At 39.3% G+C, this 16292-nt stretch overlaps 1 protein-coding gene across 3 annotated transcripts in view; it reads left to right on the top strand.

The window, feature by feature from the left end:
* Nucleotides 1-1338: 1338 nt before the first annotated feature.
* Nucleotides 1339-16292, top strand: part of dusp3a (dual specificity phosphatase 3a) — a 39862-nt gene continuing 24908 nt past the window's right edge. For all 3 annotated transcript variants that reach the window (XR_015719396.1, XR_436989.3, XM_006793157.3), the window contains exons 1-2: nucleotides 1339-1710; nucleotides 12093-12325. Coding sequence is in view for 1 of the 3 variants with exons in the window: in XM_006793157.3 (XP_006793220.1) it covers nucleotides 1520-1710; nucleotides 12093-12325 (424 nt within the window). In the remaining 2 variants the exon portion in view is untranslated. The remainder of the gene's footprint in view (nucleotides 1711-12092; nucleotides 12326-16292) is intronic.

Raw genomic sequence — 16292 nt, forward strand, 5'->3', positions numbered from 1 at the left:
GAAGTGTTTTGAGGAAGACAGAAATCAGTTCAGTAGTGAGAATAAGAAAAATTATGTTCACTAACAATAAAAATAAATAAATAAGTAGAGCATAAGAAACACTATTTCCACACTTTTCCAGTTTTGTGAGAGTTTGGACCACTTGAGTGTTCATAATTAGTAAGACTTTGACTTTTTGACATGGTTTCTTTCTTTCATGTTCATTTCAAAGGTGTGTTTGAGGGTTAATTCTTGCTTTTGGGGTTAAAGTTAGCAAACTAGGTTTGTGTTAGAGTTATGGTAAGGGCCTGTTGTATAGTAGAGCCTGGTTTCATGGCAACACATGAAATGGTCATTAAAAACAAAAATAATAACACAGTCATCGGGAAAGTGGACCTTTAAAAAGTCACAACCATTGTGTTTAACCCTATTCAGAATCTTTGTCTAATCCCAACCCTACCCAAGAAGATCCATGAAATGAGCCTCACTACCCTCTGCCTCTTCTATGTGGATACTGACTACCTGTTTTAGGACGTTAATAGAAAAATATTAGGACCCTAAATTATATTCACATTTAGACTGTGTCCAGAAATCAATCATAAACTCATGTTAAGTATGGACAAGCGGTACTTGTAGTGCTTTGAAACTTGTTCAAAAAGGTTCTAAACTGATCTAGTTTTAGCATCTCACAAACCGTACTTGAAGGCAGCATCGTCTGCGCGTGCAACTACCATCATTCTCATATCCAGCTCCCGTCTGACCGCTGGCGGGGTGTGTCTCCTGGAGATAGCGGTGGCGAAATGGACTAGCGTCAAGTGAGCATCAAATAGACAAGATTGTACCGGAACTTGAACCTGTATTGATGAAAAATAAAAGTACTGGCTTGTCTTTAACTGTAATTAAACTTTTAAATAAATGAATTTGAACTGAAAGATATCGACAAATCTGCAGTGTGTGAGATCACAATTTTTTTCACCCCCCCAACTACATTTCTAAGAAATATTAGGTCGCCTGAAAAAGAACAATAAAAACTAAAAGACCACAAAAGAAAATGTAAAACTGAAAAAAGAAAAGCAAAAAAACACAAGCAATGATCAAACTGAAATAAATCTATAAATAAGAAAAAATGAAGAAGAAAAAATATATTCAGTATAGGGTTATAATCTAAAATATATGCAATTGAAAAAATAACACAAGAAAATTAAATAACAACTTTCTAAATCTGGTATTTGATGCTGAAAAAAAAAGCACTGCAAAAGTAAAGAACAAATCAGTTTTTAGGTTTTTCATTCAAAGACATGTATCTTTTACTTTGAAAGTGTGACCGGAAGTCCTTCTAAAAACTGTTTCGCACTTGTCGCCGACGAAGTGTGAAGCTGTAGAGCTCGCGCCTCTTCAGACTCAGACACCTTGGAGACAAGAATACAGCGCGAGCACGACTCACACGCGGACGTATAAAATGCTGTTGAACAACGAAACCAGTCTGACGAGTCGGGCTCTGGCTAAATTCTAACATTACTCTGCGAGCAGAAGAAGAGCCATGAAGAAACACCTGAGTCCTACGAAACAGCATCAACAGCCGCAGCCGCCACCACCGGCTGAAGTCCCGGTTCCAGCCTGCGAGGTGACCGTCCAGCAACTCAACGAGCTCCTGTCCGACGGCAACGGCTTTTACAGCCTACCGACACAGCACTTCAACGAGGTCTTTCCCAGGATATACATCGGTAACGCGTGAGTCATTCACCATTGAATCTAACACGTGATGCCGTTGTGACACTGACAGGTAGGGCAGCGTGTATTTCAGAGACACTCCCTACACATACTCCGACCAGACGCGACCATGACAACGGTGTCGCATGTCGGGTAGCACGCGCGCACGAGCGGTGGTCCTCCGCTGTCATCATCATGGAGGAAGCGACAGGCGGTTGTTGACAACAGATAACCCCGAAATACTAGCCTGATTTCAGGGAGAAGCCAGTAGCCAGACAGTTGAATAACAGATAACACTGCAATATCACGACTATCTGTCAATATATAATATTATTGTTATTGTTATTATTATTATTATTATTACAAATCTAGGCGTGATCCTCTTTGCCTTTAAAGCAACGAATTCAGAACACAAAGGACGAAACTAAAGAGGTGTTTTTACTCAATGAACCCCTCTCTGTCATTAGTATCACTGCCATGTCTTCATCAAGCCGCTCCCCATTCAGTCCCGCTGGGCTGCAGGAACACAGCAACCGTCACCACTCTTCCCCCACCCCCCATCTTTCATTTATTATATGAAAAGAAGAAAAACATTTTCTTGCAGAGCAAATTGTGGAAAAAAAGAGATGTGAAATTCTTAGTCTAAATTGTGAAGTTGCTCTTTAGACAGGAATAAACAGGAATCTAGTCAATTCATATCATATATAAGTTAATTCAGCAGTGTCAAACACATTTTACCTCTTCCTATTAAAAAGGATTTCTTGCTCCCCACCATAACCAAGTGTTTGCTCATATGTCATTGTGTGATCTTTTGGAAACTCCTGCATATCTCTTTAGGTTGGCACTATGTTAATAAAATTATATTGCATTAATTCCTTTGTTTACTTATAATGTTAACAAGTACACTCACCTAAGGCAAATGGAAACTGCAAATGACTGCAGCTAAGATACTAAAAGGAGGTCATGTGTCACATTCCTTGCAGAAAATGAATTCATATTTAATATTTTTCCTGCCAGGTAACTAATTAATCAGGTAATCTCCCATCTCTGTAAAGAAATGTGACGTATATATGTGTCTGTCTCACAAAACACAACATAAAATTATTTGCAAATACAAATCTGTGCATTAAATAGTTGATTGTAAACATCTATTGGAAAATGTCTAAGACTGAACACAGGCACAAACCAGACCAGTGCTTTCTTTGTGCATAATCAAATCATGGAACAAAGGTAATAGAATTAACTTAATAGCAGCAGTATGTTTTTTTTTTTTTAATGTCTTCCTGTAAGAGATGCTGTGCACACACACACACAGACCCACACATGCAGCGTATATGCAGTATAATGTATATTTGTTTATTAAACAGGTCCGCAGCTGAACCATAAATCCATGGTTGTTTGTTGACTTGGTGCTATTGGCTTTGTAATGAACATGCTGACTGTTTAGGAATTTACTACCCAGTGTTCCAGTAAAGCCAGTTCAGATTGTGTATGAGATGTACTGTAAAATCTTCCCACTGAACCTAGAGATAAACACACAAACCTCTTCGGTCCTCGTCTCACTACTGGTATTGCTATTTTGGGCTTTTTCTTTGCCTGTAATAGCTCTTTTACAATACACGCATCGCAGCTCTGAACTTTTCCAGACCTTATTCGACACAGCTGCATGTGAGGCTGTAGAATTTACATTAATGCGTTTTAATCTGCCAGCTCTTTACTACAAATGTAAGTTATAGTCTGGTGAATTTAAAATGAATGAGTAGAAATCATCTATTTTATATCTTACATGCTCTATCCTAAGAGCTCCCTTGCCTACTACTTTCCAGTAGTGATAAAGTGGACTGTCTCCTACTGTGTGCTGCATGTGAGAAAGAACAATATCAGATAATATCCTGAACTGATTCTTGCCAGTTGCATATGCACAGTTTATGAATATTTTATGCACAAATCTGTGATTCCCCAATGTTTTCTTACCTGATTTGGTTGTTTGCATGCTGTGAGGCAGTTATTAATACTATAACATCTCTTGTGGCAAAATTTTAATTTATTTACCAATAAAGCATTGTTACCTAGCAAGAAGTTCCTGAGTTCAATTACACCATCAGGCCAGGGTCTTTCTCTGTGGAGTTTGCATGTTCTCCCCATGTTTGCTTGGGTTCTCTCCGGAAACTCTGGCTTCCTCCCACAGTCCAAAGACATGTAGTTAGTGAGATTGGGTTAATTGGTAACTCTAAATTGCCCATAGGTGTGAATGTGAGTGCGAATGGTTGTCTCGCTATGTGTTAGCCCTGCAACATAGTGGTGACCTGTCCAGGGTGTACCCTGCCTCTCGCCCTAAGACAGCTGGGATAGGCTCCAGCCCCCTGTGACCCTGACAAGGATAAGCAGAAGAGGATGAATGGATGAATGGATGGATGAATGAATTGGTTAGCACCATCAACAAGGAGGTCCTGGGTTTGAATCCACCTGAACAGAAAACTGGAACCTTTTTGTGTAAGGTTTGCATGCTCTCCCTCTGCATGTGTGGATTTTCTCCAGGTACCTCTGTAATTTGAAATTGGCTGTAGGCGTGAATTAGGGTTGGGCGATATGTAAAAATTTTTCCAACCGGCAATCGTCAGTCCAGTAATCGACAATGGGCGATATATTCGCGCATGCGCAGACTTGATGGGCAGAGCAATGTAATCATGGAGGGACTGATTTGCGCGTTTACAACACAGAAGAAGTCCAAACATGGACGAACTAATTTCCCAAAAATTTAGGGCTGTCAGCATTAAGGCATTAATGCAGCATTAACGCGGCCATCACGATTAACGCAATAAAAATTTTTTAACGCGCTCAACCCATCTGGAGCGCAGAACAAACAAACTTTGGACAAAATGCCCAAAATGCCCAAAATGCCCAAAATGCGTTGACAGAGACATTTCAGAGATTCTGACTCAGTCTGCGCTCCAGATGTTAATTGTTAATTGCATTAGTCGTGATGACGGTGGGTAAACGCTGACCGCACTAAAAAAAATTATGAATTCGCCAATTTGGGATTTCTTTGGTTTTAAACCAGATGAAAGAAGTAAACCTAAGGATTTAACCAAAGTGGAGTGCCGCTTGTGCAGATGTACACTGTGAGAAAAGTACTCTAAACACGACTAACTTGCATGGACATGTACATGTCCGCCATCCGCCTGAGTATGCTAGGCTATCACCAGCTTCTGCAGGTCCATCAACAAGCATTTGGGTGCACTCTGAGGAGGGTGCATTTGCTTGCAGATAAAAGAGGGTGCTGTTAAAACAGCGCTATTATTTTTTTTTCTGTTGACTGCTTCTATTAGCTTCATCATTATTAGCAAAGTTACTCTTAAACGTATATTCCTCGACTGGTTGGTGAGTGGTTGCTGGCAGTCTCTAGGTGGAACTGGTCACAATAATGGTCCTTTGGTCATTACCAGATTGCCACAGTTTCATGTAGTTTGCATGGAAAACTGGGGTAATTTGCAAAAAACCTCTTTGTGTTTAAAGTGTAATTTTGTTGCTATTAAAGAAACAAATTTAGTTTCTTTTGCATATATTTTGCTGTGTCGTAATGTATACCAGCTTTTACAGAGCAGCTCTTAATGCCACCTTTATGGATTTGTGGTAGAGAGAACAGATTCAGGGATGCCTCAAAGAAACTTGTGGCTCCAATCACTGCCAGTAGAGTGGTGGAGGAGGGCGAGCCGGACAGAATACAAGCACATTACTGTAGCTCAGTGCTACAACACAATCAATCTGGATGTGCCAATCTGTCCGGCCAAGTCTCCAAACAAAGTGCTGGCAGACCTGCGCTCTGCTGAAGCTGATCAGAGAAAACTGTCAGCATGAAAGAGCGACTCTAAAGTGCTCTCAGCTTTATGATTTCTTTTGTCGAAGAGATTTTGATGTCTGATGAACAAACTAGGTTTGAGTTTTTCGGTGGGGGGTAATTACTGAGCTATTTTATTTTAAAGCATATCTTAGAGCTTAGAAAAGCTTGAAAGGACAGTGTAACATAATGTGATATTACACATATCTCAGGCAGGGAGAGGTGGTATTGATTGTTGATTAAAGGCTGTGCCTTGTCCACAGTTTCCACCTCTGGGACCCAGTAATCCTCCCTGCTCATCTCATTAGTTGTACCTCGTTATAAATCAAATTATGTAGCTGGCCAGTAAAAATCAATTGGATGAAAACCAGTGCATTTATTAACACAAGACTAGCATGTGGTGCATCTCGCATACGCGTTTTGTACAGCGCTTGACTTAAATTAGAAAGAGATCTGTCCTTGAAAATGTTCATTAAACTTTCTTATCATAGGTACCCTCAGGAATTGGACCCATTAACCATTTTTAGGTTTTGATATACAGTTGCCTGTCAGATTTTAATTTTTTTAGGTCAAGACACAGTTTCATTTACATAATAACTGTTCATTTAAGATATACAGTAGTCACACATGCTGACATTTGATGGGAAAATGTAAAGCATTGCTTTCCCTTCTTTATTTTCATTTAATAGAAAAATCAGGGATACTTATACAGCTGCCAAAAAACATCCCATTTTGGTACTCTGTAAGGATTTAACATTTTCAACAGACCATTAAATTGTAAGTTCATATTTTTTTTGTACATACATACATTCGCTCATTGTGCATCACTTTAAAGCTCACAGCTAGTTGCTTGGTTTCCTACTTAACCCTCTAACTTTCTAATTACCTGTTCATTTGTCAATCAACAGTATTCTTGACTCTCATTGGTAGTTGCATTCAATTCTCAGATTCCGCCCACCTCACAATGGGGCGATCGTGGCTCAAGAGTTGGGGGTTCGCCTTGTAATCGGAAGGTTGCCGGTTCGAGCCCCGGCTCCGACAGTCTCGATCGTTGTGTCCTTGGTCAAGACACTTGACCCGTTGCCTACTGGTGGTGGTCAGAGGGCCCAGTGGCGCCAGTGTCCGGCAGCCTCGCCTCTGTCAGTGCGCCCCAGGGTGGCTGTGGCTACAATGTAGCTTGCCATCACCAGTGTGTGAATGGGTGGGTGACTGAATGTGTAAGCGCTTTGGGGTCCTTAGGGACTAGTAAAAGCGCTATACAAATACAGGCCATTTACAATCACAAGAAATTATTTTGCCTGTAGTTACCTGCCAATTGCCCGTTAATACAAGTTTTCTTAGTCTTTGAACTCAACTGGAGTGACAGTTCTTTCCTACGTTGGTGTTTTGACCACACATCTGCATTTGTTGAGTCTTTCTGCTGATTTATTCAGTTCTTTCACTTAAAAGAATGTATACAGCAGACACTCAGTAAAAGTTTAAAGTCACTAATTCAATAAACAAGACGTTGACTAGAGCAGCACTTGTGTTTATTGAACTAGTCAATGTTTGCATCCATAAATGGATTATGAGTCTACTTTGCCAGCTTGCAATGTTTTCAGTTCAGTTGTAGTCAGCACTCTTAAACCACGGTGTGCAGCTCAGGGACTTAAGGTGTGGTTGTTTGCTTTGAGAAACGCTCTGGCTCTTTGTGAAGCTGGTCTTTAATAATGGATGTGTTGGGACTGCAGATCCCAGGGTAAGGAGGCCGGGACAGGCCCGGCAAATAGGAAGGAAGCCATCGGCTGTGAACCCAGTTGAACCTACTGTGCCTCTGCATTGTGTTGTGTAGAAGTACAGTATAGGCCTTTACACACTACTACCCTTTACACACAAAGAGATACGCATGCCTACGCTTTACTTGCTTCACTTTTTTTTGCGTTGAAGTGCTCATAGTGTGCATGCATATTGAATCATTTATGAGCACTAGCTTAGTCTAAATATACACAGACTTTTTGTGAATGAAATGAAGATATTATTAATGTGTAGCCTGGATTTCTGAATCTCTGCCCTGTAGCTACGATGCTAGCAGACAGGCTGCTTCATCCCTCCTCCTTTGGTTACAAAGTAACATTGTAGCAGAATTTCTTGTTAGGTATTGCAGAAAGGGTTTTGCAGCCTCCACCTCTAGGGAGCTGCCCAGGGTCACCTCACCTCGCCTCCAGGCTCACGTTAACGTTAAGCCTGTATAGTAAAGCTTTGTCAGAGTGAACGATTTACAGATTCGTGAAAAGTCATGGTTTTTAAATAAAAACAATACATATATACACTTATATCATGAATAGTATTTGTAAGGCAGGCTACGAGGTCAAGCTGCAGTTAGTGATGGGTATTATTAGGAATTTAGCAACACTATCATTGATACTACAGTCTGTATGTTTGTTTAATTTCAGAATTTAGAAAAAGTTACTCTCCCTTCATATAAGTGCAATAAAAAATAGTAAATTTTAATTTCAGCTATAATCTTGGCTTCTATTATTGATCTTAATTAAATGATCTTGATAAAACTGTCACTCCTGTCCTATTTGCTATGGATCCCTCACTTTTCTATGTGTTATACATAAAGTACACCCCTTTCCTTTACAGTGTCAATTTCACCTCTTTCTAGAAGCACCTAAAAACATGCTTGCTGTGTAGTTCAGCTCCAGATGAGATAACTAAATGAGAGAATTTAGCTAACAAGCTATGTCTAAAATCATAATGAGAAAACTTTATTGTCCATTGCAGTGTAGTAGAAATATGTCTTAAGCATAAGTGTATGCAAATAAAACTGCAGATATATGAACAAAAAACTTTATAAACAACACATACCAAGGTAGAATTATTACTCACAAAGTTTAATCTGTGGAGAATTGACTGGTGCCTTTATTTCTGGATTTCTCAGAGTCTCTCACCCATTTTCACTCCATTGTCACTGTGCAGATTTCCTAAGGCACGCGAGCTTTCCCTGGGGCTTTCTTTGCCCCCATCTGTAACTCCAGACATTTAGTGATGGCAGCAGGCTGGCAGGCAACAACTGTAACCTTTGTGTTTATAGCCATAAAAACACCACAATGTCAAGAACCACCTCTTTTTTTTCCTTTTATTTGTTTTTAATTTTATTTACATTTAAAAATAAGGTCAGGGTAAATGAAATTCAAGAACTGCATCAGGCTTATTAAGTTAATGATTATTCATGTCAAATTATCACCATAATATCAAACAAAGTAATCTTTAGCAGACTTATGACCAAAGAAAAATTATGTCTGGCCTCCAAAACAGCTCACACTAATTTCAAAGTATATTTGATATTATTTGTGGTAGTCTTCATGTTCCTCCGGGTAATTTCCTGTTTTATTTTGAAGTTTAGTTTTTTAGATGTGCCTTATTTTGGTTTTAATTCATGCATTTGTTCTTTTCCCTCTTTTGTGATTGTCATTACTTTCACCTGTTTGATTGCATCCACCTGTGTCCTGTTCCCACCTGTCTCTTATCATCATTCACTCTTGTGTACTTTTATAAACCTGGCTTTCCCTTTAACTTTGCCACATTTTCTTCCGGCTTCCTGTACCTATTTTTTGGACTTCTTTTTAGCTGTTGGACTTTCTATATTTTTAGATTCTTGTATTAACTACTTTTTTCTCTTTTTGTTTTTTTCGCCTCCCCATGCCATGCACTTGAGTCCAAAATCAAAACTTCCTTAACACAAACATTTCTCTAAGAATCAGTGAACACTGCATAAATACTTATACTGTAGCAGCAGTGTTTGTCCAGATGCTTACCAAAGCTTTGGTGTTATCAGCTCTCCTCATGTCCCATGCCTAGCTGTGATCTTGTTAGATCAGCTGCTCTCAATGCCAGCTAACATAAGCTCATGGCTCATCTGATAGGTTTCATTGCATCCCATTGACAAATCTAACATAAGACGTGCTATTTGCACTGCTTTGCTATGCCCTTAGGTGCTGGTTCTTCTGCAAGCTACTTTTGAAACCCACCTCCAACCACTCATCACTAAATCACCAAATACAAATGACTGCAGATAGAAATAGCAGTCATCTTATAAATATAGTAATCTTTAATGAAATATATTTTGCTTGCATCATAACTTTGCCATAATATGTACAACAGCTTTTATATACTTCCAGTTTTCTTCTCCATTTCTATTTCTTTCCTCTATTTCTTTGTTTTTGATTATGTGCAATTTCTTTTGTTTTAAAATATTATGTGCAATTAGTGGCACTAAATGTACCATAAACTTGGAATACAACTTATAACCTACACAAGGAGGTATTTTGTTCAGAATCAATGGGCAGTGCCTTTGGCCAGGTTGGATGTGGATGCAGGCATTGGGCCAGGCAGGCTGGAGTAGCCAGAAGCTTGTACTGCTTTGTTATGGTTTGTTAGCTGTGTGGGACTGTTTGCTTTGTATGGGTCTAATGTGCAATAACGCAGCTCTAAAAGGGGATGTGTATTAGAGCAGGAGGTAAGCAGAAACAGATTCATTGTTTCCTGGAAGTAGGGTGAATGATGATTGAGGTGAAAATACTGGAGCAGAGCTGTCTGAGAATAGAGAGATTGTTCTTTTTGTTTGTTGTCCTACAAAAAATAAAAAATAAAAAAGGCAAATACATCAGAGTCTGCAGACTGAAAAATGGACAGCTCCTCAGTAAGCAGTTTCAAATGGTGCCCATTAGAGCTGGATTGGACTGGTTGGTGAAGAGGGTAGTACACACTGTTGTATGAAAAAAGACTTTTTTTGGGGGGGGGGGGGGGGGACTATAATCGAACTCACAATGGCTGATGCTTTAGACCACAAACTCCAGGCCTCGAGGGCCGGTGTCCTGCAGGATTTAGATGTTTCCTTAATCCAACACAGCTGATTAAATGGCTCAATTGCCTCCTCAATATGTCTTGAAGTTCTCCAGAGGCCTGGTAATGAACTGATCAATTGATTCAGGTGTGTTGACCTAGGGTGATATCTACAACCTGCAGGACACCGGCCCTCGAGGCCTGGAGTTTGACACCCCTGCTTTAGACACTCAAATAGCCAAATTTTCTTATTTTCAGTACAGTACAACAGCACAAGCTGTGCTTATGTGTTACAGACATAGGAGTAATGCTTACTGAAAATGAACCTCTACTTAGATATTCAAGAGAAATAAATAAATTAAATGATCTAAATGATTCCAATATTCATTCAATTAAAACATTCCAGATATATTAATTGTATTAGAGCGCTTCATGCCCCCCACAGGCAGTATTTTAACAGACACCCAAGGATGTTTAGCAGTTGTTTTTTTTGTTATCCATCAACTTGACTTCACTTTGTTTTAAACTGCTCAGTAGCTAGCCCAAGCCTGTTGTGGTGATTACCTGAGAGTCTCATTCTGTAGTGTGGACTGCAGCCGGTAACAGGAGTCCTTGTTGTGATTCTGTAGGAAATCCTGAAATAAATGTGGTTATTTTTCAAAAACAGTTATTCCAAACCTTCAAAATGTAGTGCAAGTCTGGCCACACAGTTTACGTTAACTAGATGAATATATAGGGTAAGGGAAACTGTGTTACTTTAGTGTTTAATGAGCACATGTGCTACCGTTAACATGAATGATGGCATGTTAGTGAATTGTATTACATTATTAAATAAATTTTTTAAATTTTATTTTAAATTACTTATCACTGCATATTTGTTTTTCTTTTCTCACTTCTACCATCTGTAACCTTTGAAGCACTTTAACCCTATAATGCCCCTTGTATCATATTTGATATGAGTTTCTGAGACCTTTAGCTCATCAACATGATCAATACTTGACATAATTTCAATATGTTATAGACAAAACTCTAAAATTAATACTGTTGTTAACAAAAAGTTGCAAAAAATGCCCAATGTATTCAATGCGATACAGAAAATATATAATAAATATACAATAAAAATATATCATACACAACATGATATAGCAAAAAAAATTGTGGATTTTGTTATAAGGGTTAATAAACATCTCAGTTCCAAAAAAATCTGAATTTTCTGGCTAGTTTTTTGAAGGGTTGGGTCTTACAGGGTTAAACTGGAAAAAAAGTTGCTGAGCAATTATAGGTTTGATTGATATTTGTAATTAGACCTCGAGTCATGAGAAGCCTACTTTGGAAATAAGTTGAGACAAAAGGCACTTTAATGTGACTTTTGTTTGAAAAATCAGTACGAGGGAGCTGCTTTTGTCTCCCAGCAGATACTCAGTATTTGGCTGTTCATCAACAGATGCGGCGAAACACTGTGTGCTGCATGTGGTGTTATTGCGACCTGTTTGTCAAAATACCACTTTAAAAAAAAATTGTGCTGACACACTGCTTTGCTGTATCTGTCAGGTGCTGTTAGTACTGTTATTTGTCTCAGATGTCTTGTTCTGTGTCTGCACATTCATCATTTTATTTCAATTTCAGAGGCTCTGTGAGTTTAGTCCAGTGCCTCTAAATTGAAATTAACTTGTAGACTGGTAAGCATATTTGATCAGTTTTTTCATCTCTGATCATTAACCTCTTCTCGCCTTTGCAGGTTTGTCGCTCAGAATACAATGCGTCTGCAGAAACTTGGTGTGACGCACGTCTTAAATGTAGCAGAGGGCACCTCCTTCATGCATGTCAACACCAGTGCGGATTTCTACGCTGGCACGGGCATCACCTATCATGGCATCCAGGCCAATGACACAGAGCAGTTCGACCTCAGTGCCTTCTTTGAGGAAGGGGCTGATTTTATCGACAAGGCCCTAGCGCACAATAATGGCAAAGGTGGGGTTATTTTGTCGTGTATGTTTTATCTATTGGACTAAGGAGCTAAATGTTAACTCTTGAAATACATGTATTCATTTTTAGTAGAATATTAAAATAATGGCCACCAAACTTTTGTGTGCAAGTGATCTACCACTTAGCAACAAGTGTACCAAGTGGTAGGACATCCTAACACTTTACACATAACGTTGTTGACATTTTTTGCTTGAGTTGTAAATGGAAAAAAAAAAAAGAAGAACAGACTGTGGGATGTTTTTCTTACTTACGCTTATGTGCATTAAACTGTGGACTACAAGCTGTCCAGAGACCAAAGAACTTCCCGTTACAGTCTTGTGTAGCAAAGAAAAGCACCAAATTCTGTTAAATAGCTGTTTGTCAAATTTGTAGTTGGTTTCTTGAGAAAGCACAAAAATAATACATCATTTCTACATTCTTCAGACTATTTTTATTTAGTGAGGTCCTAAGAAGTTGTTCAGGAGCCATATAGAGATAACACCCACTCAATGTTTGAAAAAGCCCATTGTTTTCCCTCTATTGACTATATATGGTGCTAGGAAGTCTGTATGCTTATATATGCACAGGTAGAGAATAGATTGATTGACTATATTACATTACGTCAGTATTAGTATGTGTTAGTACCCCAAAACTGGGGTAAAACTAGCACCTAAATATATCCAGCACCTCAAAGAAATGTATCCCCTATGCTGGATATTTATATTTATTTAACAAATGGGAGCACTATGCCTTTCTTACTTCAATAGCTCACACTTAAAAGTAATTTGCTCCAAAAGTTGAGACATGAAAACAAGTTCCTCTTGTTGTTTGTCTAACAAGATCCAGTCTTAGTTCCAGTCTTCGTACTCCTCATTGTTGTGGATCTTAAAGCAACAACAGGAGATAATCACAGCGGCCCTGAACACCTCTCGCTAAATCTGACACACTCATGAGTCCTGCTCCATATTCCATTACCCGATCACATCCCTGCACATCAGTATCGTCACAATGTTTGATGTGTAGCACACCTGTAAGATGTTAAACGGGTGCTGTAATACTTTGGGACTGTGTAAAAGAACAGAACAAGTACTGCAGTAAAAGGTTGTAAGAAAGGGGAAGATACAGAAATCACTGGGGAACTGAGTCTTGACTTTCATACAACTTCTAGGTCAGGCATACTATACACCATTTCAGGTGTGCAAACTTTGAATTTTGAATAGTACGAATCAAAAAGCAGCCGTTTCAAATCTGAAACTGAGCATCTTAATTCCCCGAATGTTTTTTGTCACAAAAGTGCTGTGGTAAATCAAGAATGAAGAGCTTCTGTGGAGAAGATCGCATGAGAGATTTAGCAGCACAAATATGAGGAGAGCATGTCTCATCTCTGCTTGGTGGTTTTGCCGCAGTTTGACATTTGTGCATTGTGCCACATTAAGCGTGACATTTTGTGACCCTCAGCTGTAAGCTTGGAAAAGGTCCAAGGTCCAGGATTTTAATGAGGAACTGCACTGATGCATTGCTCCTGTGAGTTTTCCATAATGAAGACACAAGGTTACAGTGTGCAGATCTGTGTATTTTCCTCCAATCAACAGAAAATCAACACATTAAACCTGCAATGATAAAAAGTAATTTAACGGCATCAACTGTGGTGATATGGAGAAATGGTTGGATTCATGATCTAGAATTAAAGGATGATAGATAATAATTTATGCTGGAATGTATATTTCAGACAAAATTTATATTTTTTAAATTAATTATTAATTAATTATTTATAGTTATTTAGCTTGACAAATTAAGGGCATGCAGGGGGTGGAGGGTGCTGCTCCGTCTGTGCGTAAGCAGCCATTGAGACTGTATCGGACATGCCACCTTGCTTTGATTGGTTGTTTTTAATTTGGGTGTGGTGGTTTCTTGCAGATCACGTTTGAAGCACTGAGAGGAGCCTTAAGAGCCTGATGCTTTTTTTTTCAGTGGCTCATGCAATGCAATGAAAATGTGTTGCTGCACTGAGCAAGTGGCAGGACATAGTTTAGGAGCTTTTTTTTAAACACCACGGCCATAGTTCAACAAATTTGGAGTGTGTTGCCAATAAAAAGGAGGCATCCTGCTGGAAGAAAATTCTGCCTAATCGTTCTGTCCTCTGCAGCTCCATCAAACAGTACGCTGAACCTTTAAGGTCTGAACAAAATGATGGAATGAATACATGCCCATACTTCCACACCATGCATGAATCAAGTGCCTGGATCCAGAAAGTTAGCTCAATCTGAATTAGTTTATATTTTCCTAAGAGCATCGGGATGAGTTTTTCTCATTTATAGTTTGATTTTTGAAGATATGCAAAATGTGGAAGTTTCTTCCCACGTCAAAATTCGTAGCTCCTGATATGATTTCAGATAAACTCCAGGAGTTAATCATTTCTTATTTGGGCCCTGAGAAATTGGTAGGCATGTTTTTCCATAGAGCTGAGCATTGTCACTACAAACATAATTAATCACTCTCATAAGTGGTGGAGGCATATACTGTTATGTGGCGGCTGTGTGCAGGTAGGAAAAGGACCCAAAGTGCAGACTCCAGAGACAAACGTAAACTCAAACAGCTTTAATGCTGAACTCAAACTGAACAAAAGTAAGAATCCAAATAACTTACACGGGCAGACAAAACACACAGCTAGATAAGGGTAGATCACAACACGGACAAACTGAAACACAGGGCTTAAATACACAGAGGGAGCAATCAGGGAATGGGTAACAGGAGGGAAACACAGCTGGGGCAAATCAGGCCTAACGAGACAAAAGGAAGCAAAACCAGACACATTTACATGAGACACGGATTTTCAAAGTAAAACAGGAAACATAACACAGACTGAACTATAGACACAGACTCTGACTGGACACAGAGAGACAGCAACTAGAGAACACAGAGACATAAACCATAAGACAGAACTCCAACAAAGAAACCAAAGACTAGAAATGATAAGTAACATAATAAACTCAAAACTCTGGGTCAACGACCCAGGCATCCTAACATATACTGTGCATGTCCTCGTGCGGAGCATGCACAGTTCCCCACGAGGAGCATTAATGTAAATATTTTTTTAATGTTGTAGTGAAGGGAACATGATTAGAAAACTGTTTAAATATTTTGTAATTAAATCATATGTTGTTTCTGTAGATCCAGTGCCAACTGTCAATATGGTGGATGAATGGTATACAAATAGACACAGAATGGGAGAAAGGGTCAGTCAGGGGGTGTAAAGTGTACATAGCTGTGCCAGTGCTGCAGTTCGGACTGGATGCTAATGCTGCTAGCTTGGTCTACAGGAGGACCGCAGCATTGAGAGAACGATGCTGACTGCACCCACTGACAACTCCTGTTGAGGAAAAGAGTGCCCAACAGTGGATAGCATTTAATGTTTTTCCAACAAATGCTGATAAGACTATTAAGCCTAATAAAACAATAAAATACAAGACACAGTAAAGACTGAGGGATATTGGAGCTGGACAGTGATGGAGCAAGTGAGTTGAGAGCCAAAGAGCGTGTGTGTCTAACAAGAGGATACAGAGGAATTAGAATTGATCTGTGGCAGACGCGGTGATTTGGTATTGAAGAGGTCACGTCATTGGCATGGAAGTGTTCCCGGTTGAGTGAAAGAAAAAGGAGAGACGAGGGAGAGAGAGATGTTGGGGATAAAACTATAGTAGAGACAGAGAGAGGTGTTGGGTTTCAAATAAAGTGCAGAATCTGCAGATCTGACCTGAGCCGAGCACATCAGCTGCTCTGCGAAGGTTGCCAAGTTAAATCCCTTGTGGCGTTTTAGCCAGTCTGTAATGGAAGTGTAAGTTAGACAAAGGTACACCTTAAAAATGAACACAAACACACAAACTGGCTGAACATAAAAATACAGAAGAGTAAACACACATGTATTTTGCACACACAAAGACGACATTGATTCTTTGCTGTGGTCGGGATGTGG

The sequence above is a fragment of the Neolamprologus brichardi genome, chromosome 8, assembly GCF_056152115.1.
Source record: "Neolamprologus brichardi isolate AB-2024 chromosome 8, ASM5615211v1, whole genome shotgun sequence".
Taxonomy (NCBI): Eukaryota; Metazoa; Chordata; class Actinopteri; order Cichliformes; family Cichlidae; genus Neolamprologus; species Neolamprologus brichardi.